Below are 23,641 nucleotides of genomic sequence, written 5' to 3' on the forward strand. Positions count from 1 at the left end.
CGGCACACTAAGGCACACCAGTGCACACTGGTAGGCACCGTTGGCACAAATCAAATGTGTAGAGTGACTTTTGACATGATTAAAAAACGTCGCGAGTTGGGTCGCGTCGCGACTTGATTGTGCGAAGTCCGGTTTGGTGGCGGCCCGACAATAAAACGGTCACACACGGCGGCTCGGGAGTCAAGATGGCTCCCGAGTCTAATAGCAAAAGACCCGCCATCGTCCACTGCAAGACGATTGCCTCAGGCCATTGGCCTTAACCGTAAAGGAGGGTTTCTTCTCGGCACGGTCGTTCCGGTCTCGTCCTGGGCCGTGCCAATCACGACAAAGATGCCTGATGCCCGAGTCCATCCATCAACGCACGCTTGTTCCCTGTCGGTCGAGCACTGACCCGACGTACCGCCATTTCATTCCCGAGCTGCCCCGGCGGCGAAATTCCGGCCACACGGTAGCGTAGGAGCAGCTGTGTGGGTCATAGCAATGAGGCGGTAGTCCGTAGCAGCAGTGAGTAAATAGGCACAATTAAAAAATCTCGCTTACACACTTTTGGAATTTTGATTGTGATAGCTGTCTCGGCAAACGTCGTACTGCCTGCCTACTGTGTTTTTTGACGTGCAGCTCCATAGGGACGTTCCCCGCAAGGTCATTTGTATGGGAGCCCCCCGTTCCAGAGACCGGAGAGGTCTCACACCAAGCTAAGAACCTTCCCCGACCCCAAAAGTATCCTCATACAAAGATTCAAGCCGATCGGTTCAGTAGTTTCTGAATCCATAGCGGTCAGACAGACAGACAGACAGACAGACAGAAACCCATTTTTATATATATAGATATAGATACACCTCGTCCTTTTTTTACGTCCATGCTTGGCTAAGCCACAAAAAAATCTACCCCTAAGACAATGAGCAAACTCGACAGTTCGTGATTGTGAGAAGTTAGTGTACAAAAATATAAAAATGTGTATTTTGATCATTATTTTGCCGGTAGAATTTTTTTTCGCTAAGCCAATAGTGGACGTAAAAAAAGGTTTGGGTGTATTTATGATAGTACACTATTATACATGATCATGAGCTGAAAATTTCAATGTTGCCAATAATTCACATGGGAAGTTATGGTTCCACTGGCAGTATAAGCTCCTATGATTTTTCTTAAAACTGAACTGCCGTGAATCGCAAGTCAGTCCCATATGTAAAAAGTAGGCATTGAGAAAATGGACCCTGAAGATTTCAAATTCGACTTCTATGTGAAACCTTGTGAAACTTTAAAAAATCGTCATGATTTCTGAGAAAAATTTAAAACAGAATAAAACAGTGTTCGGTTTTGTACTGCAGGGTACACAAGCTGATAATGGGACTGACTTGCGATTATTTTTCATTATGGGGCAATCTGACTTGGTGTTGTTTTTCGGTTTTACTGAACAAACTATATATTTTTATTCACGCAGCTGAAAGATCGAAAACTGCTATTAACTCAATTTTGCCCAAAATGCAGATGGGACTGACTTGAGATTCACGGCAGCTGAAGGCAGTTATAACCAGTGGTGGAAAGCATCATGCGCTTGACGTGTTTTTTGGTTCGCATCAAACACAATCTTTGCTCACGCGCTCGCGAACCCAAAAAGAGAGAGCGGTTCACGATTTCCCGGATCGACGAACCAACACAAAACAAATGTCGAACGAGCAGAATCGCAGTTGGTTCGCAAGAAGAATCACAATGTAGAACACTTGGTTTGTTGCCATTTTTTGTACACTTAAAGGTAATTACAAATTCAAATAAAAGTCTAACAAAAAATATAAAAAACTGAGTAGGCCTTAAAAACACCAACTTAATCTTCGACAACGTATGGTCCACTGCACGAATTTATGCTGGCCTGCTTACTCTCAAGGGATATTTGACGTTTGAGCGGTGCCGACACCGCTCAAACGTCAAATTTCGTGTGAGAGTAAGCAGGCCAGAATATATTCGTGCAGTGGACCATTCGACGAAACAAATTAAAGTCAATCAGTGAATATACTGATACATAGTGAACACGACGCACTGGTCATGCAGTGCAGTACACCGACGAAGGAACCAGGGGATCAATCCGGGGAACTTTCGGTATCACGCGTAAATAGTGGGAAACAACGACGTACTATGAGGCGATGTTTATTGCACGGGCTCTTACAGTGAGCTGTTAAATGCAAACCTAATATCAATTTCTTACGCTGAAATCAATTTCATTGTAATCTAAACGACAAACGTGTTGTTGAAATCATAAGCATGAAATTATGTTAAATGTAAATACCATAACATCAGTTAAATTTACTAAAACATTAGGGGTAGGTATTCACTAAACAGATTAAATTGCTTTGTAAAGCGCTGTTTCGTGTTCAAAAGGAATCGCTCACGAAACTTCTTGAGTGATTCCTGGTAGAAACTTTCTACTGTGACTGCCATTTGAACTGTCATTTCTTCGCAACTGCGTACTGCGATAGAAGAAAATACCGTTTCTTGAGCGATTCAGGCAAAGAATTTCCCATGCATCAAGATAAGCCCAGTTTCGTGTTCAAAAGGAATCGCTCAAGAAAATTCTTGACCGATTCCTGGGAGAAACTTTCCACAGTGACAGCCATTTGATTTGTTATTCCTTTGCAACTGCGTACTGCGATCGAAGAAAAACGGTTTCTTGGGCGATTCAGGCAAGGATTTTCCCATGCATCAAGATAGGCCAAAACATTCCTTCTGAACTGCAAACAGCCCTATAGGCTGAGAAATTCCTTGTGAACTGCAAACAGCGCTTAAGCCATGATTTTCTGCTTATTTGAAATGTTTCATGATTTTGCGAATGAAATAACCAAAGATTGCCTTGGTGATCGCAACGTTTAATCAGTTTTATCAGTTCACGCGGTTAAGTGAATCCTCTATTGTTGTTCTGAACTTATATTATGGCAAAATTACCCACTATCATCAATGCACAATCCAATCGTGGTTTGTGCTTTCCGATCGTCCTTCGTCCACTGACTGGTCCCTACCGCTGGCTTCACGTCACTGATCACTGCTCCTCTCTGATCAGGAGCATTTCCATGCGGAAATTCCAGATTTGCCAATTCTGGGTTGTTCAACCTGGCAATCGCAAACTTGGTCATATCCGCCATTTTGTTCTCAAGCACACACACCGCTGCAGCAATCACACATAATTTCACACACGGCGCATACGAAAGAATCACTTTTTCTTCGCGAACCGGAACCCTTCCGTCGGAACTCCTGGGCCCATAACCTGTTGGACAGAGATGGACACAACATACGCAGCATAAACGCTGTTCACTTAATCACGTCTTGACTCGTCAAGCTTCACATAACTCTACGGCGCAGCCAGCATCCAGAAAGTGGCCGAAGACGGGAGAATATTGAGGGATTTGCACAAAAGTGCACGCGGCCTATCGCTTCCGAAAGGTACAGCCGCGGTTTTCCTACTGGCGACAGCAGCTGGAACAATTCCCACAACAGCCAATTTCATGCTAAACAACTAAAAATCACATGGATCTGCTAAATCTCATAACTATTTTTCATTAGGCAGTAGAATTTCAACTCAGAATGTTCGGAATTCTTCAGGAATTTGGAAACTAAATTTGGAATTTTCCACATCTCAATAGTAAACAAAGCAGCCACTAGCGCAGTTTGCAGGCTAACACAGGAAACTCGCCCCTGTAGTGTCGGAAGGTGGCTTTCGGATGCATCACAGAGAGAGACGTGTACACTCGACGTTGGTCTGAAAAGAACTGACTTCTTTATTTACATATGTATCCACTACGAGTAGGTGACAGCAAGCACTCTAAGATTTATGCACACAATATTCTTAATAATAGTAGTGCGGACACTACATTCCTCCCTTTCTTTACATTGTTTAGAGTTATTTATTTAAAATCAATGCTATCCGTCCTTCGAATCATTTCTCCACATTTAGGACCCACATATAAGTTCTCTGTATACATATAAGATTTTCTTTTGAATTTTTACATTGCAATCACTTGAATGCTTTAACTGCTTGATAGTTCTTCGTAATCTTGCATGCCGCTCTAATCTGCTTTATGCTACACGGTATACATCTACTGACTCCTCTCAATCGTTAAGTCTATTAAGCTTGTAACGTCCTCTGCTCATTGTTAACAATGCGCATTAAGTTTTCCATCTTTTCCATATCTGCATCTAGTTCCTCATCCAATTCGCCATCTTCCAACAGTTGATAGTGCATATTTTCTTCCACTTTTCCTATTTGACAACCGAATTTCCCGTCCCGATCGTATTTGGTATTACTTCATCATCATCATCATCATCATCGGTCAGGCTAAGGCCGGGGTGGCATCTGCTGTACATAGTAGCCGCCTCCATTCCACTCGGTCCATGGCTGTTTGTCTCCAGTTCCGCACTCTGCGTAGGGTCCGCAGATCGTCCTTCGCTTGATCGACCCACCTAGCACGCTGCGCACCACGTCTTCTTGTACCGGTCGGACGACTATCGAGAACCATTTTGGTCGGATTGCTATCCGACATCCTGATGACGTGACCCGCCCACCGTAGCCTCCCTATTTTCACGGTGTGGACGATGGTTGGTTCTCTCAGCATTCTACAAGTCCTGTCTTCCATATGCACTCCGCCGTAGATGGTACGCAACACCTTCCCGTTGAAGAACGATATGATATTACTTCACGGCTAATCTTTTCCTACTTGGTAACATTATGCATGAGGACAGTGTACTGCTTGATAATCGTTGATGGATCACTACTAATTTCCAACTGAAATTTGAGCCTTCAGCGTCATACTTTGAACCGCCAACACGGTTTGAAGTTCCTTTGAGGCAACAAAACTCAATAACGAATAAACCGATCAGCATGGCTCTTGCATGGTTCGATTCGTATTTGTGGTGGCTGTGTTTATATGTACTATAAGTTACGGAAATCTATTGAAAAAGTAGGAAAATTGTAAAATTACTGATTTTTCATGAGTTGAGAAGAAATTTGACATGATTGAAATAAAACCAATCTAGAGTGCGGTGCTGCAATGACCTCAACAGTTGTCAAACCACCACAACCGGGCAAGACAAAGTTTGCCGGGCCAGCTAGTATAATATATAACTAGCTGTCTCGGCAAACTTTGTCTTGCCGTCTTGTGGTGGTTTGACAACTGTTGAGCTCAAAATAGCACCGCATTCTAGATTGGTTTCAATTCGATCGTGCTGATTTCCTTCCCAGGCCATAAAAAATCAGCATTTTGTCTATTTTCTTACATTTTTAGTTCATTTTCCTTACTTTTTTGAACATATAAACACAGCCACCATGAATACGAATCTAACCATGCAAGATTCATTCTGATCAGTTCAGCCGTTCGTGACTTTTGTTGCCTCAAAGGAAAGTCAAACTCATTTTTATATAGATATATAGAATAGATAGATAGATAGATAGATATAGATATAGATATAGATAAACAAATTCTGATTGCTAGATTGAAAATAACAGCAAAGTTAATACAACACCAACCACGTGGTAATCATAGCAACTCAAGCGGATATATGTGGGAACGGTTAGGTACCAATCGCGCGCATACGCGGCTGCACTGGCGATGGCATTGCCTCCTTTTGGCGGTCGTCCTGGAAGCGACACTGCGCCGTATATGTTTATTATTTTCCCTAGACAGTTTTATCGCTTTTCCATCAAAAGTGTGCAAAAATAAAATAGTTTTCCCGATTGATTGCAAAACCAGTCAGAGACGGTCGCACATTTCGTTGAAATCCGGATTGATTGACAATTTTTGCATTGGCACTGGAATCTGGGACGAAACTTGGGAGAACGAGGAGAACAAACGTGCATAGCTTTCGCGCTTCACAGGGTTCTGTGGCTTTCGCGTGACACCGAGAAGTGCATAAATAACTGGAACGAAGTGTCCCAGTTATTGGCCGTCGTATCAACACAAGCTGTAAAGGTATGCTATTCCTATTAGGTATCCGATTTATTGTTTATGATGGCTTTCTGTGCTTATATCCATGCAGTATTTCTGGATTCGGAAGGAAATTAGATCATTGCGTGACTCTCGCTTTCCGCAGGCTCGCGGATTCGGATTGAAGAGTTAGAGAACCTGGCTTTTCCGACATAGAGCCGAGTAGATGTCAACTTCGGAGCCCAAGCGAGTTTCCACCAATTTGGCCACCATTTACGGCAGGTGAGTTGACTGACGAAGGGAAGGTCGCCCGAATTGGGCGGTGGTCGTATATGCCATTTTATGTTTTTCAATATGAATAGTGGGCAATAACCGCATATTCTTGAAGTCGCGTTGCATAAGCGAGACCTAGTTGTGATTGGGTCGTATTGAGGTAGGTGGGTCACCTGCTTCGGAGATGGTACAATTTCGGTCGCGGTCTCAGTCGAGAGGTGCCATCCGAGGGAGATCGATCTACCTGCCTTGCCGTTGTTATAGTGAATCGTGAACGTTAGATGACTACGCGGTTCAAGAGGATGCGACGTGGTAATTGTGGTTTTGTTTCTAAATAATCAGGTTCTACAGAGCGTTAGTGAATAATCTATGATTGATTAACTTATTTTTAGTAGGGTCTGTGACCATTTGAGTAGGAGCACCTGTTTTGGGCACTTGCTGCTACCACTTGGTCAATTTTAAACCGATTGACTTGAATTTTCGCACATGGCTGGATAGGTGCTCCTACCCAAATGGTCCAAGATCCTACTTGAGGTGAAACTATATTTAGTTTCACCTTAAGCCATTGATAGTGTAAAAACCCGATTTAATCCACCTATGGTGAACAGAACCCTTCTTACAATTATTAAAACTATAGTTGCGTTATTTATATTTATTTTGTGTGATGGGCCAAAAGTTCTAGAAAATATTGTGGATTTGGTATCTAGCAGATTGGTTTGCAAAACAGCATCATGGACCATGGACTAAACTACCAGAAATGCCAGACAGCTTCTAGAATCTTGTATGAAATTTTTTAAAAATAGCTTACAAATTCTGGAATATTGTATCTTTTGTTAACTGCCAAAAGATCTTGAATCGATTAACAAATAGATAAGAAAATCAGCGAGATACACTTTGTCTAATATCTCTTAATCAGTCGAATAAATTAGCTCCGAAGTACTTGGTATTCATGGTTATGGTGTAAAAAGAACAAAAATGATATATCTACTATGCTAATCAGTTTTGGAATTCGCTAGTTATTTTGGCTGTCCAGTTCTTGCATTTTTCCCACAATATATAAATTCAAAGCTTTCATTCAACATATTGTTATTTTTCATAGAATTCCTGTTTATTTGTAATTTGTTATTTATAATTTTATTGAAAACAATAACCTGCTAGTATACACTTTATATGAGGTCAGCATTATTTATTGAACAATAATTTCCCATAGACTGGTCAAAAGCTCATGCAAGATAACAAACGAATATAATAATAAAAACCCGATTTAATCCACCTATGGTGAACAGAACCCTTCTTACACTTATTGAAATTATTGTTGTATTATTTGTATTTAACATATTTATTTCGTGCTATTGACCAAAAGTTCTAGAAAATATTATGGATTTGGCATCTAGAGGATTGGTTTCCAAAATATCATCATGGACCATGGGCAAAACTACCAGAAATGCCAGACACCTCCTAGAATCTTGTATGGAATGTTTAAAAAATAGCTTACATATTCTGGAATATTGTATCTTTTGTTAACTGCCAAAAGATCTTGAATCGATTAATAAATGGATGAGAAAATCACCGAGATACACTTTGTCTAATATCTCTTAATCAGTCGATTAAATTAGCTCCGAAGTACTTGGTATTCATGGTTATGGTGTAGAAAGGACAAAAATGATATATCTACTAAGTTAATCAGTTTTGGCATTAGCTAGTTATTTTGGCTGTCCGGTTCTTGCATTTTTTCCACAATATATAAATCCAAAGCTTTCATTTAACATATTGTTTGTTTTCATAAAATTCATGTTTATTTGTAATTTGTAATTTATAATTTTGTTGAAAACAACAACCTGCTATAGTATACACTATATATGAGGTCAGCATTATTTATTGAAAAATAATTTCCCATATACTGCCGTTCTAAGCATATCTGTACCATGTTGTTTTTCTACGCATACTGTCCCACCGCTCTAAACTAAAACAAAAAACTAAAAATCAATGTCAGAAAGATGCTTGACGTTATCGTGGAATATTTATTTGTAATGCAAAATGAAAAAAAAATATTAAATTAACTTCAAATGGCTCTGTTACTGAGAAAAACACGGTAAGAATGCAAAACAACATGGGATAGATATGCTTAGAAGGGCAGTATAATGGTCAAAAACTCATGCAAGATAACAGTGAATATAATAATAAAATAAAAAAAAGAATTTATTGAAATACTCTTCATAAGATATCTCAGTAATCAAATGTCGAATCGTAATAAAATTTCAGGGCCTTTTACAAGGATACTGCAGCTTTCATTTGGTGCTAAGAGAACCCAAATCGGTTGACAGACGGCTGGCATATTTATTATGGTACCCTTGGTCAAAAATCTCTCAAAAAGTTAACATGTATTACTCCCACGTACTCTTCGAAACATATCTCGGTAACTAAATGTCCAATCCTAATGAAATTGTATAGGATTCTACTTGAATGTTGTAGCTTTTATTTGGTGCCAGGAGAACCAAAATCGGTTGACAGACGGCTGAGATATTTATTATGATACACTTGGTCAAAAATCTCAAAAAGTTTAGTTGTATAAATCCATAGTACTTAGGAATCGAAAGCTATCTCTGTAACCAAATGTCCAATCGAAATAAAATTTCTGGGCGATCTACTAGGATGCAGTAGCTTTCATTTGGTGCTAAGGGAACCCAAATCGGTTGACAAACAGCAGGGATATTTATTATGATACACTTGGTCAAAAATCTTAAAAAGTTTAGATGTATGACTCATAAGTACTCTTCGAGAGATATCTCGGTAACCAATCGTCCAATCGAAAAAAAATTCAATAGCGTTCTACTAGGATGTATACTGCCGTGAATCGCAAGTCAGTCCCATCTGCAAAAAGTAGGCATTGAGAAAATGGACTCTGAAGTTTTTAAATTTGATTTCTATGTGAAACTTAAAAAAATCGTCATCAATTGAAAACTTCTGCGATCATCATGAAACTTTCACACATTGTTTCAAACGTGAAAACGTGAAAAATATAAAACTGGCTAAAACAGTGTTAAGTTTTGTATTGCAGGGTACACAAGTTCGTAATGGGACTGACTTGCGATTACATTTCATTATGGGACAATCTGACTTGGTGTTGTTTTTCAATTTTACTGAACAATATTTTTATTCATGCAGCTGAAAGATCATCCCAAGAAAGGTCGAAAACGGCCATTAACTCATTTTTGTCCAAAATGCAGATGGGACTGACTTGCGATTCACGGCAGTATAAGCTTTCATTTGCTTCCAAGAGATCTCAAATCGGTTGACAGACGGCTGAAAAACGTGCGTGACTTTTTTTGTGACGCACACACATACACACACACACACACACACACACACACACACACACACACACACACACACACACATACAGACATTTGCCCAGTTCGTCGAGCTGAGTTCATTGGTATATGAGACTCGGCCCTGCGGGCCTCGGATCGAAAGTCGGTTTTTCGAGCGGTATTTATACCCTTCTTATGGGTGTAACAAGGGTAAAAAGTGATTTACAGACCTTTTGGCTCACGGTGCACTTAAAAAAAATGTTTCGTGGTGCACCTCTTCATTATTGTCAAATAATGCAATATCACTTTTTAAAATGTCATAAACATATTTTTGCAATTTCTCATCGTAATAGGCTGTTTTACCTCACGCAAATCTGACAGGAAAAGGCCTACTTTCCCACACCAAATTAACAGTGCTGTAATGCGTTGCGTAATGAACTATTACAGCACTATTTTCAGTTTTGGTCAACTTTTTGATGCTTTCTGGACGCAGTTTTGAAAAATTGTGACAACTGCACAGTTTAACCTATTATAATCAGATTTTCTTAAGCATTGGCTATGAGCATCAGTGTGCAGTTTGATGAAAAAGTTTTGTTGAAAACTATCCTTAAGAGTAATTTACGAAATTGCAAAAAACGTTGTACGCAACTCGGTGCAGAACTCGATTTTTCCAGCACTCGTCGTAATTATCCAACTCGGCAAGCGTCGTTGGATAAATGTACGACTCGTGCTGTAAAAATCGTCATTCTGCACCTTGTTGCGTAAACTACTATTCCCACACTTTTATAATAACATTGGCTGGCAATTTGTTTTTCGTTCTTGTAGAAACTTAGTACGAGTAAAAGAATAGTTCGAAATGGAGTATTTTTATACTGTGGATATTTCTGGAAACTTTCAATCAAGATCCTTCGGAATGTTGAAGATTTTCAGCAAATTCATAGTGAAATACCAGCCAAACCAGTGTTTTTTTTTGCAGGTTTCTAATGAAAACGTCGACGAAGTCCTACGTTGACTGTTTGACAATTTATAGTATACTTTTTGATAGAAGTTTTCTCAAGACTATTACTGGATTTCTGGACAGCAATCCATACAAAGTCATTGGAAGCATTATTTTAAAACTTCGGCATATTGCTGGTAAGTTTTCCGTAAATTTCCTCCGGATTTTCTAGCCAACTCATTAGGAGAACGAAAAACTTTTCAGTAGAGTTCCTTGTAAACTGATTTAGAGATCATTGATAGATCCCGTCTCAGCCCTTAAGTAAAACCACAAACATACTAGTTAGATTGCTTCTGATATCTTTAGCAATGAACTTGAAGGTACATTGCAGATGCTTGGTGCTATGCATGTCCATGACGAATTCTTGAGAAAAACTCTCATTACTTGGAAAGTAGAGGCAGAATTTCTGAAGTGTCGCAGTGCACTTTTAAAGCCTTTGTGGTGCATCAAGATTTGGAAACCTCTGGTGTATGAGATTATTTGAATTCTTGACAAGAATGTATGTATGTACAAACATTTATTTTACCTACATTTTAGAAATCAACTATAAAGCGAAACTTGTGAATTTGTTAAGCAATTTGTGGCAGAATTTATAGAATTTAAGATATTTAAGCAATCCAAGCAAAAAGCTTTAAACGAATATGTCTACACATTTTTTTTCTATCCATGAATTGATCAATTTTTTTGAATCCATGAAGTATTTTCTGGCCAGAAACTGGTGTATTTTTGACGTTGTCACAAGGTATTATTTTAACCGGTTAACGCCTAAGATATATCAAGATGATGATAAATTATACATGCATATGTATCATCATAAATTCATCATCATCATCATCATCAGAATTTTATTATTCACTGTGAGTTGGTATGGGTATAGGAAATCATATATTTTTAAGAATTGTATTAGATTGTTTTCTTTCATATAGGCCAAAAATATGTTAGCAATGTTTTTATCAGTTTCGAAAAACGATGAACTCAACCGAAAGATTCTGGGATTTTCGTTTTAAACAATTTCTGGGATTTTCGTTTTAAATTAGTTAATTTCGTTTCGATTTAGTTTTTTCTTGAGATATATTCAGAAGTTCTTCCGGAAAATCCACTAAGAGTTCTTCCAGGGATTCTATGACAGTTTTTTGGATTTCCATTGAAAGTGCCAACAGCAATTGCTTCATGAGTTCCTACCCATGCGATTCCAGAAGGAACTTCTCTAGACTATTTGTAGAAGAAACTTTTGAAAGTGATGATGAACCAGGGCGTGTTAGTGGAATATCTGTAAGTAAAAAAGAAAATTGGGTTAAGTACTGCTCCATAATTCTACTAAGAATTTACATTGTTTGACAGATATGTATTTCGACCTCAACTATAAGGTCGTCTTTAGAGTCTCGTCAGTCGAGTCAAGTACGAGACACTGAAGACGACCTTACATTTGAATACAGTTCAGTCGAAATACGTATCTGTCAAAGGATGCAAATTCTTAGTGGAATTAATAGGAACAGTACTTAACCCGATTTTCTTTTTATTCAACTTTTGGAAAGTTTTGGTCTAGAAGTTCCTTGTGGAAGCGATTCAGGGTTTCTTTATGGGAATCTTCCAGGAGTTCTTTCTAAAAATCCGCCAGAATTATGAAAATTCTTTAGGAGCTCCTTGTGATAATCCTTCAGAATACCTGCACGACTTCCTTTTTATGGGGATCATCTAGTATTTTTTTTTTCTAAGAATTCTCAAACAGTTCGTAAGTATCCTTTAAGCGTTCCTGGAGAAGTCCCTGAACCAAATTCCTGGATTAATCTCCAGAAGAAATTCTCGGAACAGTTCTAAATTAATGGAAAGGGGGATGACTTTTTCAGTCTTCGAATCAATAACGATTTTTTATCTACAATCCCGTCGTTTTGGCTTTTTCTAAATTAAACTTATAAGAAACCTCTGAAGAAATTCATGGAGAAATTTCTAGAAAGAATCCATAAAGAAATCTGAACGAATGCACAGAAGCCATTCGTGGAGAGATCTCCATAGGCAATTCCTGAAAGAATTCCCAAATGGCTTCTTTAGTGGTGTTGAGATAATTCCATATTTTGAATCTTCACGCCAAACTGAGCCAAAATCCAAATTTAAAATCAAGTTGAAGTTTGTGTGGAAGAGATTTGTCGAATCACTCCTCGTCGCATGTTGTACTGGGCGGAGCTGTCAAGCAGCTGCTGAGCTATCAAAAGGTGATATGTATTAAAAAATCTGTTTGAAATTGATTTTAGGTATCAGAACAAAGTTCAAACAATTTGAAAAAAAAAAACATAGTGGCTCAGAAAAGGGTGCTCTTTTGTATAAAATTTAAAAAAATCAACACATTTTTTTTAAATTTAAAAACCCAATTGGAAGGAACACTCTGGAATTTTTGGAGTAATCCCCAGAAGGACTTCTTGAAGGAATTCATGAGATGTCTATCGTAACCGATATAGAGTTCCAGGGGTAATTTTTTTTATTGACGGTTTCCCTCCTTATCGAACGCGACGATTTGAATCCGTCGCGGATGAAAGCAAAGTGTAACGACTCATACGAAAATTTCTGAGGTCTCATACAAAAAGTGTGATATCCCGAGCAGAAGAAAATAACAAGTGAATTGTTAGGTATTAGTGAATTGAATTAGGTATTTATCTTAAATACTACCATACCTTGATATGCCCTTCATTAGGTGGTAATAAGAGGCAAAATAACAAAAACGAATACCAAAATTGTGTATAAATAACACCTAGGAAATAACAAGTCGTGGTATTTCAATAATGAATGCATACCTTAAATTTCAAAAGCCGTATTTGTTACCTAAAATTATTGAATAACAAACCAATAACATTTCTTGTTATTAAATGTTTCATATGTTCGATGCCTTCATGATGTAATAGCAAATCTTGTTCTTCGGTTGTTTTCACTGCTAAACCAACAAATACTACATCAATATCAAACTCTGCTCAAATACCTCCAACGGTTATTGTGATGTTTTCATAACATTTCGTTGAATACCGCAGCAATAACAATGTCAGGTATTAGAGCACATGATGTTCTTCGCATGGTATTTGTAAGGTATGTCCTTCTGCAGGCTAGTGTTATAGAATCGTTTCAGGGGGTTTCAAGGGCCTTCCATGGTGTTTCAGAGGCGTTCCTAGGAAACCCCTAAGAGTTTCAGGAGCGTTCCAGGATTTATCCCTGATATCCTGGAACAGTTTGAAACCGTTATGAATATTCTTTGAAACTTCCTTGAAATCCTTGACTGAAAAATTATGGGATGTTGGGTCAAAGTCGGGTGAACTTGTATCTAATTTTGGACCACTGTTGGACCCACGTCCGATAACTGTTTGGTCTATGTTGGATTTGGCGGCCAATATAAAAAAGGTCTATATGGCAGGTTTATGTCGAGTTATATACGTCATCAATTACGAACAAAGCTTGAAACATTCGTGAATCGTCAAACATTGGGATAAGCTAGCCTAACGAAGCCTTCAACATTTGGGCTACATATTTCCCTTACAAATGTTATATTTTCTCTTAAAAAATTTAATTCAAGGGAATTTAAATTCAACGGAAAGCATCAGAAATAAGTAGGTCTAGAAGTTCTCTGGATATTTTCCAACAACAGTAGCATTATGCACGGAAAAACAAATGAAAGCAAAAATTTCAGTACTAATTGTTGACCAATTGGGCTCCAGGAATCTCCGTGCAAAACTATTTTTAAAATGCCTTTAAAGTTTGTGTGGGGATAATATTTTGTCCGGGGCTAACTGTCATTTTATCGATTGAACTGTCATTCTATCCACGGAAAATTTTATTTATTGAACAAACAAATAAATCGGAACGTAATAAAAATAGCTCTATCGATTAACGCTATAGGTTCCCAAACTTTCAAGTGCGAGACCTCCTTTCACCAGCAGACGTACTTTTCACAACCCACCTTAGGGATGCCCTCATTTGTTGTCTGTTACAGTAAACACCCCCTCCCCCTCCTGGTTATGGACTGGCGATCTCTCTGGGGGGTCGCGACCCACAGTTTGGGAAACAATGGATGAGGCCAAGGATGAGGCTATAGAAAAAAGCAACAATCCAATTGACGAATTATCCTAATCTTTGCAACACACTTTGCGCCACGTGGTGATCTAATTTAGAAGTAATTGCTTATCAAATTTGAAGCATTATTCTTGTGAATAACTGCGCTTTGAAGACAGTATGTTCGAATATAACAAATTTTAGTGACAATTCCTCGAAGACATTTTGGCAAAAAAAATCCAATCTATGTTAACCCGGGAGCGGTCCATGAAAAATACACGCTTGTGGTACACAGCGTGAGCGCGGCGTCGCTGCAGGTAGTCAAAGACGCGACTGCTCGAGGATTAATGGCTGAAGGCTTAATTTCTCAAATAAAATACTTTTCATACAAACCAATATAACATGGCATACGAGTATGATTGTTTTTTTTTTCTATTTTATTTCCTTGATCAAATCAAAAATTGGCGATTAATCATTTGATCAATCACTCTCGCTCTGGTTCTAACCATGAACTGACTTTAGAATCGCTGCAGGACACGAACGGATGAAGATATGCTTCTGCACGGATTTGGACAAATCCGTCCTGATCAATAACTTTGAGAAGCGTGGTTGGGTCCAGGTGTCGGCCGACGATGACTGGAACTTCTACTGGGCCGGCACGGGAACATGTCGTAACATCTTCAGCGTGGACAGTGGCTACCGTATGCACGACAACCAGCTGATAAACCACTTCCCCAACCATTACGAACTGTCGCGGAAGGATTTGCTGGTGAAGAATATCAAACGCTATCGGAAGGATCTGGAACGGGATGGTAATCCGTTGGCGGAAAAGACGGAAGTGAATATTCCAGGGGGATCGAAGTATTTATATTTGGATTTTATTCCGGTGACGTTCGTTCTGCCAGCGGATTACAATATGTTTGTCGAGGAGTATCGGAAAAATCCGCAGAGCACGTGGATCATGAAACCGTGCGGGAAGTCACAAGGGGCCGGCATATTCCTGATCAACAAGCTGTCGAAGCTGAAGCGGTGGTCTCGAGAAGCCAAGACTTCGTTTCATCCACAAATCGGAAAGGAAAGCTATGTTATTTCCAGGTAGGTGCAAACATAAATGAGTTGATCTCGTTTGGCATTCCTTTGGTATAATAGTCATCTCCGGAGGTTATCACGATTTGAACAAATACAGTGGTACAAATTCGTTTAAACGCACTTGATTTTTGAATGGTAAACTTTACATTAAGGCCATCTGTGTTTTAGTGGTATATATTTTGATAGACACTCACGCAATATACTTTCTGCATGAGTACACGCTCAGAAATCCGTTCTGAAAAACGTGAAAAAACAAACGCAAATATGAGAACAAGCAAATATACACCGTGAACTGGAACTAGTTCCAGCTGTCAATATGGGCGTTCTAGAAAACGTGAACTCTAGTTCACGGTGTACATTTCTTATTGTTGTTATCGTTGCTATGCATAGTTCCCGTTGCCGTGACTGGGAGTTCACGTATATCGGAACGGATTTTTTTGCGTGTACCGAAGAATTGTTTTCAATTCGTTTTATTTTTATAAAGGAATATCTATATAATTTTTGGAGGAAAATTCGTTTAAACGCACTTTTTTCGGGTTTTCCATATTTGTTATTGGTGAACTATTTCACAATTTTTGATATCAATATACATATTAACAAGTACTATTACTAGTGATAGTTGGAGCGTTATTATCATAAATTTTGATTTGCAGCAACACAAAGAGAATGTTTTAAGAAGTTAGTGCGTTTAAACGAATTTGTACCACTGTATTCTAAATCTATGAAAATTGTAAAACTTAGTTCAAAGTACTATTCACATCTTAGCCAATTTAGGCGTTTCTAAAAGACCGACGCAACACAAAACGAAACCGAGGAGGACAACTTAACCGAGGGCTCCGGACGAGAGAAAGAAAGACACGTTTATACTCGTTGGTAGTCAAACTCGAAGTGAAGATTTTATTGTCATAAACGGAAATACATAACGCTAATAAAAACAAGTGTTGCCAGAAAGGCTGCATACTTGGTGTAGTCGGTTGCGTACTCTTACACGGTTAACACCCCCCTTCAAGCCGATACACCTAGTAACTTACGTAATTTTTCGAATTGTACTCTAGTCAGACCCTTGGTCATAATGTCAGCGATTTGCTCTTCTGATGGCACATACTCTAAACGAACTATTCCCCTTTGAACTTCGTCTTGCACGAAACGGTAGCGCACGTCGATGTGCTTTAGGCGTTTCGTCATCCTGTCGTCTTCAGCTACGGTGATGCAAGCTTGATTATCTTCGTGAATAACCGTAGGACCGCCAACATCTCGCTGGAAATCCTTCAGCAGCATCCTCAGCCAGATCGCCTCCTTTACCGCACCGCTCAACGAGATGAACTCGGCTTCAGCCGACGAAAGCGCCACAGTCTTTTGCTTCTGTGCTGTCCATGAAACGGTCGACTTGTAGACTTGGAACACGAAACCGGATTGGGATTTTCGATCCGCTGTGTCGCCGGCCCAGTCCGAGTCGGCGTATCCTTCTACCAATGAACTGCATTCGCTGCGCCTGAAGGTCAACTTGAAATCGAGGGTCCCTTTTATATACCGCAGTATACGCTTCGCATGATTCCAATGCTCGTCGGTGGCGCAGCTTTGAAAAGAACTGTAGTAGTTGACAGCTGCTGAGATATCAGGACGCGATGTAACTGCTACGTAACTCAAACAGCCAATGAGTTCACGGTAGGGCTTGGTTGTACATTTATTCGGGTCGGTGCATTTCTCTAATTTCACGCCAGCTTCCAGAGGTGTCTGTTTCGGTTTACAATCGGTCATACTGAATCGGTCCAGAAGCCGCTCCAGATAACGCTTCTGATTGATGTCCATGACGCCTTCATTCTGTTGCCGAACGATGGTCAGTCCCAGAAATGTTCGCACCTCCCCAATGTCAGTCATTTCGAATTCGGCCTTCAGCTTTCCCTTCAATTCGTCAATTACTTCCAGTGAATGACAAGCGATTAGTATGTCATCAACATAAATGATTAGGAACACCGACTTCCCAGCGATTGTCGCAATGTACAGACAGTTATCGATTTCGCTGCGCCGGAATCCGAGGGCCGAAACGAATTCATGGAATCGGGAATTCCAGGCTCGTGAAGCCTGTTTAAGCCCGTATAACGACTTCTGCAACTTCGCTACCAGGCCACCAGAATCGAATTCTTTCGGTAAGCGCATGTAGAGTTCTTGATCCAAATGACCGTTCAAGAATGCAGTCTTTACATCAAGTTGATGCAGATGCATTCGCTCCTGGTTTGCGATGGCCAGTAAAACCCGCAAGGTTGTCAAACCGGCCACGGGGGAATAGGTGCTGTCATAATCGAATCCCTTGCGTTGCGAAAATCCTCTCGCGACTAATCGCGCTTTATACCGATCGATTCCTCCCACATCATTATGTTTGATCTTAAAGATCCATTTACTATCGATAAGGTTCTTACCTGGGGGTAGCGAAGTCAGAGTCCATGTCTTGTTCTTGACGAGGGAAGCTTTTTCGTCTGCGATAGCAGCTTCCCATTCCGGCCAATCGCTCCGCTTGCGAAGCTCTTCCACAGAGCTCGGGATGTCCTCGACGAAATTCTCGGCGCACAACGCAGTTTCAGCCAGTTCATAGCAATCAAACCACGCTGGCTGTCGCCGAACTCGACCGCTCCTCCTCACATCTGCTGGCTGCTGATTCTCAGGTTCCGAATCCGAATCATCGTCCGGACCAGCCACATCAACCGGATCCACCGCATTCTGATTCACCGCATCATCACACACTAGTTCAACCACTTTCGGAACTCTTTTCTTCTCCAGTTTATTGTCACAGTACAGAGAGTTCTCATCAAACACTATGTCTCTTCCGACCACGATTTTCTTCTTCTCGGCATCCCAGAGTCGATAGCCATTCACAGTATATCCCACATGATACAGCTTTTTGCACTTCGGATCTAACTTTGCTCTTCGCTCTTTCGGAATGTGGAGATACGCCGCGCTTCCGAAAACCCGCAGCTTCGAAACGTTGGGTTTGCGACCATTCCAAAGCTCGAACGGCGTTTTCTTTTCATCCACAGCTGACGTTGGACACCGGTTTGTAATGTACGTGGCGCAGTATGTTGCTTCACCCCACATTTCTTTTCCAAAACCACTTTCCGCCAGAAGCGCCCTAGCTCGTTCCATCAGCGTACGGTTAAGGCGCTCCGCCACACCGTTCTGCTGTGGCGTATACGGCACTGTTAACTGCATCTCGATTCCCTTTTCCCGGCAAAACGCACGCATCTCGTCGTTAACGTATTCGCCGCCATTGTCCGTACGGAGTTTCGCAATCCGCGTACCGAAATGCGATGTCACTAGCGCTTCATATTCGCGAAAACGATCGATCACTTCATCTTTTGTTGCCATTAGGTAAATCACAGAAAAGTGCGAGAAATCGTCCGTAAACGAGACAAAGAACCGCTTTCCGTCCCACGTATGTGGCGTAATCGGTCCACAGACGTCACTGTGGATCAGTTCTAGAACCCGCGACGAACGTCGTTCTTCCGCCGAACCGAACGGAAGCCTCTCGATTTTTCCCGACAAGCACGGTTCGCACACCACTGCATCAGCGTCGAAATTGGTCAGCGTTAATCCATTTACCATGTCGAAGCGCACTAGTTCGCGAAGGCTATCACAGCCGACGTGGCCATATCGTTGATGCCACAGCACAGCATTTCGCGACACTTTTCCCGTAACTAAAGCCGACCCCATTTCACTCCGTTTACAAAAGATGTTCAACTCATACAGCTTGCCTCTTAACTGCCCATCAGCCAATGAGGTACAGATACAGGTGGCGCAGATAAACATTGCAAACCACTGGTTGTCTCTTTTGTTCTCCCGCTGATCAAATGCAACTCAATTAGTGACGTCACTAATTGAGTTGCATTTGATCAGCGGTAGAACAAAAGAGACAACCAGTGGTTTGCAATGTTTATCTGCGCCACCTGTATCTGTACCTCATTGCCCATCAGCCACCACTGTGTCATTATGCAGAATCTCAGCCTTTTCACCATCAAAACACACACGCAGTCCCGACTTCGCGATTCGTTTCACCGAAAATAAATTACAGCTCAGCTGAGGCAAATACAAAACGTTCTTTGCCTCACACTTTTTCACCGTTTCGCCGACCACGGAGTACATCGTGACGTCACCACAATACTCGGCAGACACCTTTTGTCCATTCGCGACGACGATTTCGACCGGCGGGTCGAGCTTTCGCATCGATGAAAAGTAGCTCGCGTCACACAGCATGTGTTCAGTCGCGCCGGAGTCGAGGTACCAACCAACACGAACAAACTCATCTTCTTCGGCCGTCAGAAAAGCGATTTCGGGTTTTTCTTCTTCCGTTCCCACGTTCGCTTTTTGACTGTTCACATCTCGCTTCGCTTTCGGGTTGTTTTGGTGATTCGCTTTCGGCTGTACGTTCGCACGATCGAGCAGACGACACTCGGCCTTTCGGTGGCCTAATTTCCCGCACTGGTAGCACTTCATTTTTCTCTTCTGCCCGTGTTTGCTCGCCATCGCAACGCCGTTCTCACTACCACAAGCATCATCCACTGCACACACATTTCTTCGCTTCATGTCGACATCCAACAGGCGCTTTTTCACGAAGTCCATTGTGATGTCTCCCGGTAGCGTCTCGATGGCAGTGACGACGGAGTCGAACGAGGCCGGCAGCGTTACCAACAAATGGCACACCGCGTCTGCCTCTTCCACCGTTGCCCCGCTCCCTTTCAGCTCACGAATTAACTTGTCAAATCGCAGCAAATGATCAGCCATGCTCGTGCCTGCCCCTTCGACATATTTCAATGTCAGGAGCTGTTTGCGGAGAAACAACTGTCCGGCGACACCGCGTCGTTCGAAGACGCTTTTCAACTTGTCCCAAATCAGTTTCGGCGTGGGGCAATCTTTTATCAACTCTAACTGATTGTCACTGATTGCCTGCACGATTATTGACTTGCACTTCTTCTCTTTCACTTTCCACTCGGCCATCTTCTTTTCTTTTTCGGCACGCACCACCGCGGTATCGCTTGCTTCAACGCGAAATTCGTCGATTTCCGCCGCTTCCCGCTGGAGACATTCGAGCAAATCGTGCATGTCCAAAACCGTCTCCAAGCGGAATTTCCAATTATGGAAACCACTTCCGTCGAACGCGATAATCTTCGTTTTGTCATCCATTGCTGGGCCCATAACCTAAAAGACCGACGCAACACAAAACGAAACCGAGGAGGACAACTTAACCGAGGGCTCCGGACGAGAGAAAGAAAGACACGTTTATACTCGTTGGTAGTCAAACTCGAAGTGAAGATTTTATTGTCATAAACGGAAATACATAACGCTAATAAAAACAAGTGTTGCCAGAAAGGCTGCATACTTGGTGTAGTCGGTTGCGTACTCTTACACGGTTAACAGTTTCCATGCTGTTTTCGCTCATATTTGATAGATATGTAATAGGCTTATTTATCTGATTCCTCTATATTCAACGCTTCTTACCTTTAGATACATCGAGAACCCGCTACTGATCGGTGGTAAAAAGTTTGATCTTCGATTATACGTCTTAGTTACTTCATTCCGACCTCTCAAGGCTTACCTGTTTCGATTGGGATTCTGTCGTTTCTGTACCGTCAAATATGACACCAGCGTTACGGAATTGGACAACATGTATGTCCATCTGACGAACGTCAGTGTTCAAAAGCATGGCGTAAGTTGCATTTGGGTTGCTTCCTTTCTCATGCTAACAAACCTTCATTTCTAGGGTGAATACAACAACCATCACGGTGGCAAATGGAGCGTTCAGAACCTTCGACTCTTTCTGGAAGGAACTCGTGGCAAAGAGGTTACCGACAAACTGTTTGGCTCTATCACCTGGCTGATCGTACACTCGCTGAAAGCTGTTTCCAGTGTGATGGCAAGTGATCGACACTGCTTCGAGTGCTACGGGTACGACATCATCATTGATAACACCCTGAAACCGTGGCTGGTCGAAGTCAATGCATCGCCCTCGCTCACGTCCACGACGGCCAACGATCGAATATTGAAGTACAAGTTGATCGATAACATTCTGAATATTGTGCTTCCTCCCGATGGAATTCCAGAGTATGTTTGATATAAGTAAATTATTGGAACTGTCATCCAGCTTTATCAAGGGAATTTCTTTCAGCGTTCGGTGGAACAAGATCCCCAGTCCCGATATGCTCGGCAATTTTGATCTGCTGATCGACGAGGAGATCGCTGCCCAGGACGAAGGTGCCCCCAGCAACAACGGCAAAAATAGATCGAACAACAATCGGTGGAAATGAGAGTAAATCGAAACGTGCGTGCAATTTTCTTTTATTTTCGTTTTATTTTCAATAATTCAGTTTCGGGACATTTCCCCCGTTTCTTAAAAGATTTGCTTGGTTCTCTATTGAAAATCGATTTGATTCGCTAGTTTTTTTTTGTTCTCACAAATTCTGACTTCGTGTTCAAATTGATTGATTCAAATGCAAATGCCACCAGCGTGAGCGAGTGTGGCTCCAAAATATGACAAGTTTTTCCAATTTGTCTATTGGTGGCTTCGTTGAGGATATCAACATCAATAAACTGCGTCTTTGCCATCTCGAATTTACTACAAAACTCAAATTTCCAATGCTTAATCAATCGATTGAGTAGATTTGTTTTATCTTTTCATTAAATATTTTTCTCTATATGTGTTATCTTCTGTTATCATCTGTCTTTTTCGATTCTATACAATAATTGTGCGAACGTTTTCTTATTTGTCGTTATTTCCAAATATCAAGTCTCTCGCCCGAGAACGGATCAATACCTACCGTGCTATTTAAGTGTGGTTATATAGAAACAAAAATCCAGAATAACCTAAAATCAACCGTAACTTGAAAGTAGACATTACACATTTCGCACGAATAATAGTGAAAATAAATAGCAGCAACAACTAAAAAATAGAAAATTTAAAAGTAGTCTGTAGAATGGAAATAATTAACATGGTTTCGTACACACTTACTACAACATGTTTGTACTTAGTTAGAACTTTACCGTATAGTGTTCAATAAACTTCTTAAATAAACAAAACAAACTACTTTTGGAATCATAAATAAAATGTAACGTTTGCTTCTGTTCCTGATGAACTTTAGTATTAAACACATACAATAACAACCCAAGCAAACCAATCTGTCGCTGAAAAGATTATCAAAATGAGATCTCGGCAAAATGGTTGTTTGCTGATTACTCGGCTGTGCAAATCTCGGCAAAAGAATGGGAAAATGTTGACATCCCGGCAATCTGAAATAAGTGTGTAGGAGTTCCTTTGGATTGTTTTCGGTAATTCCTTTTGAAACTGCTTCGGCATTTTTTTTAGATGATTCAGCCCTTCCTTTAAAAAGCTCGGTTGCATTTTACGTGGGAACTCATACAGAAATTTCATAAAAATCTTCTTTGGCTATTATTTTGAGAATTATCAGGCAATTCCGTTGGAAACATGTTCGGAAATTTCTCAGGAAATGTCTTTATAAAGAATAGCAACACAAAAACGAAAACATCTCCAGGAGCTCCTTTCAAGATTCTTTCAGGAAATACTTCAGGGATTGCTTCAAGAATTCCTTCCGGGATTTGTATGTTAATTCCACTGAAAATTCTTTCTGAAATTCCTCCATGAACCTCTTCCGCGCTTCCTCAAGGAACTACTTCCAGGATTCTTTTGGGAAATCCTTCCGGGATTCCTCATGAAGTTTTTACAGGATTTCCTTGCGGAAATACTTCACTAAGTATTTTCTGATTTTCTTCCAACAGGTTCTTCCGGGATTTCATTACTCCAGAAATACGTTTTGGAAGCCAAAAAAAACTTCTTAACACGTTCTTACAGAAGCTATTAGAAGGATCTCCGATGGAATTCCTGGAGGATTCACAATAGTCCTTGAGAAATCCCGGAAGAAATCCTTTGAAGTCCCAGAAGGAATCCCAGAAAGAATCTCAGAAAGAATCCTGGCAGGGGTTCCTGGAGGAATGTCACGCGGAACCTTTAAGGAATTTCAAGAATTTAAGAAACT

The 23,641-nt window shown here is 40.7% G+C and overlaps 1 protein-coding gene across 3 annotated transcripts; it reads left to right on the plus strand.

The window, feature by feature from the left end:
• Nucleotides 1–5,513: 5,513 nt before the first annotated feature.
• Nucleotides 5,514–23,639, plus strand: LOC109400801 (polyglutamylase complex subunit TTLL1). 3 transcript variants are annotated; one of them, XM_019673300.3, is made up of 6 exons: nucleotides 5,514–5,951; nucleotides 6,019–6,188; nucleotides 15,039–15,611; nucleotides 21,099–21,300; nucleotides 21,355–21,695; nucleotides 21,760–23,639. In XM_019673300.3, exons 2-6 carry the CDS (start codon nucleotides 6,133–6,135, stop codon nucleotides 21,896–21,898), a joined length of 1,311 nt encoding a protein of 436 aa, XP_019528845.2. In that variant the 5' UTR covers nucleotides 5,514–5,951; nucleotides 6,019–6,132; the 3' UTR covers nucleotides 21,899–23,639. The 3 variants fall into 3 exon arrangements, with proteins under 3 accessions (XP_019528845.2, XP_062711836.1, XP_062711835.1); XM_062855852.1 differs by lacking the exon at nucleotides 5,514–5,951 and having other exon boundaries at nucleotides 6,049–6,188; nucleotides 15,050–15,611; XM_062855851.1 differs by lacking the exons at nucleotides 5,514–5,951; nucleotides 6,019–6,188 and adding an exon at nucleotides 6,212–6,491 and having other exon boundaries at nucleotides 15,050–15,611.
• The last annotated feature ends 2 nt before the right edge of the window (nucleotides 23,640–23,641 follow it).

Source organism: Aedes albopictus, chromosome 3, assembly GCF_035046485.1.
Source record: "Aedes albopictus strain Foshan chromosome 3, AalbF5, whole genome shotgun sequence".
NCBI classification, from domain to species: Eukaryota; Metazoa; Arthropoda; class Insecta; order Diptera; family Culicidae; genus Aedes; species Aedes albopictus.

Coding starts and splice junctions, on each gene's coding strand:
- LOC109400801 (XM_019673300.3), top strand. CDS start 6,133: ATGTCAACTTCGGAGCCCAAGCGAGTTTCCACCAATTTGGCCACCATT. Junction 15,612..21,098: donor GAAAGCTATGTTATTTCCAG/GTAGGTGCAAAC, acceptor TCTTACCTTTAG/ATACATCGAGAACCCGCTAC. Junction 21,696..21,759: donor CCTCCCGATGGAATTCCAGA/GTATGTTTGATA, acceptor AATTTCTTTCAG/CGTTCGGTGGAACAAGATCC.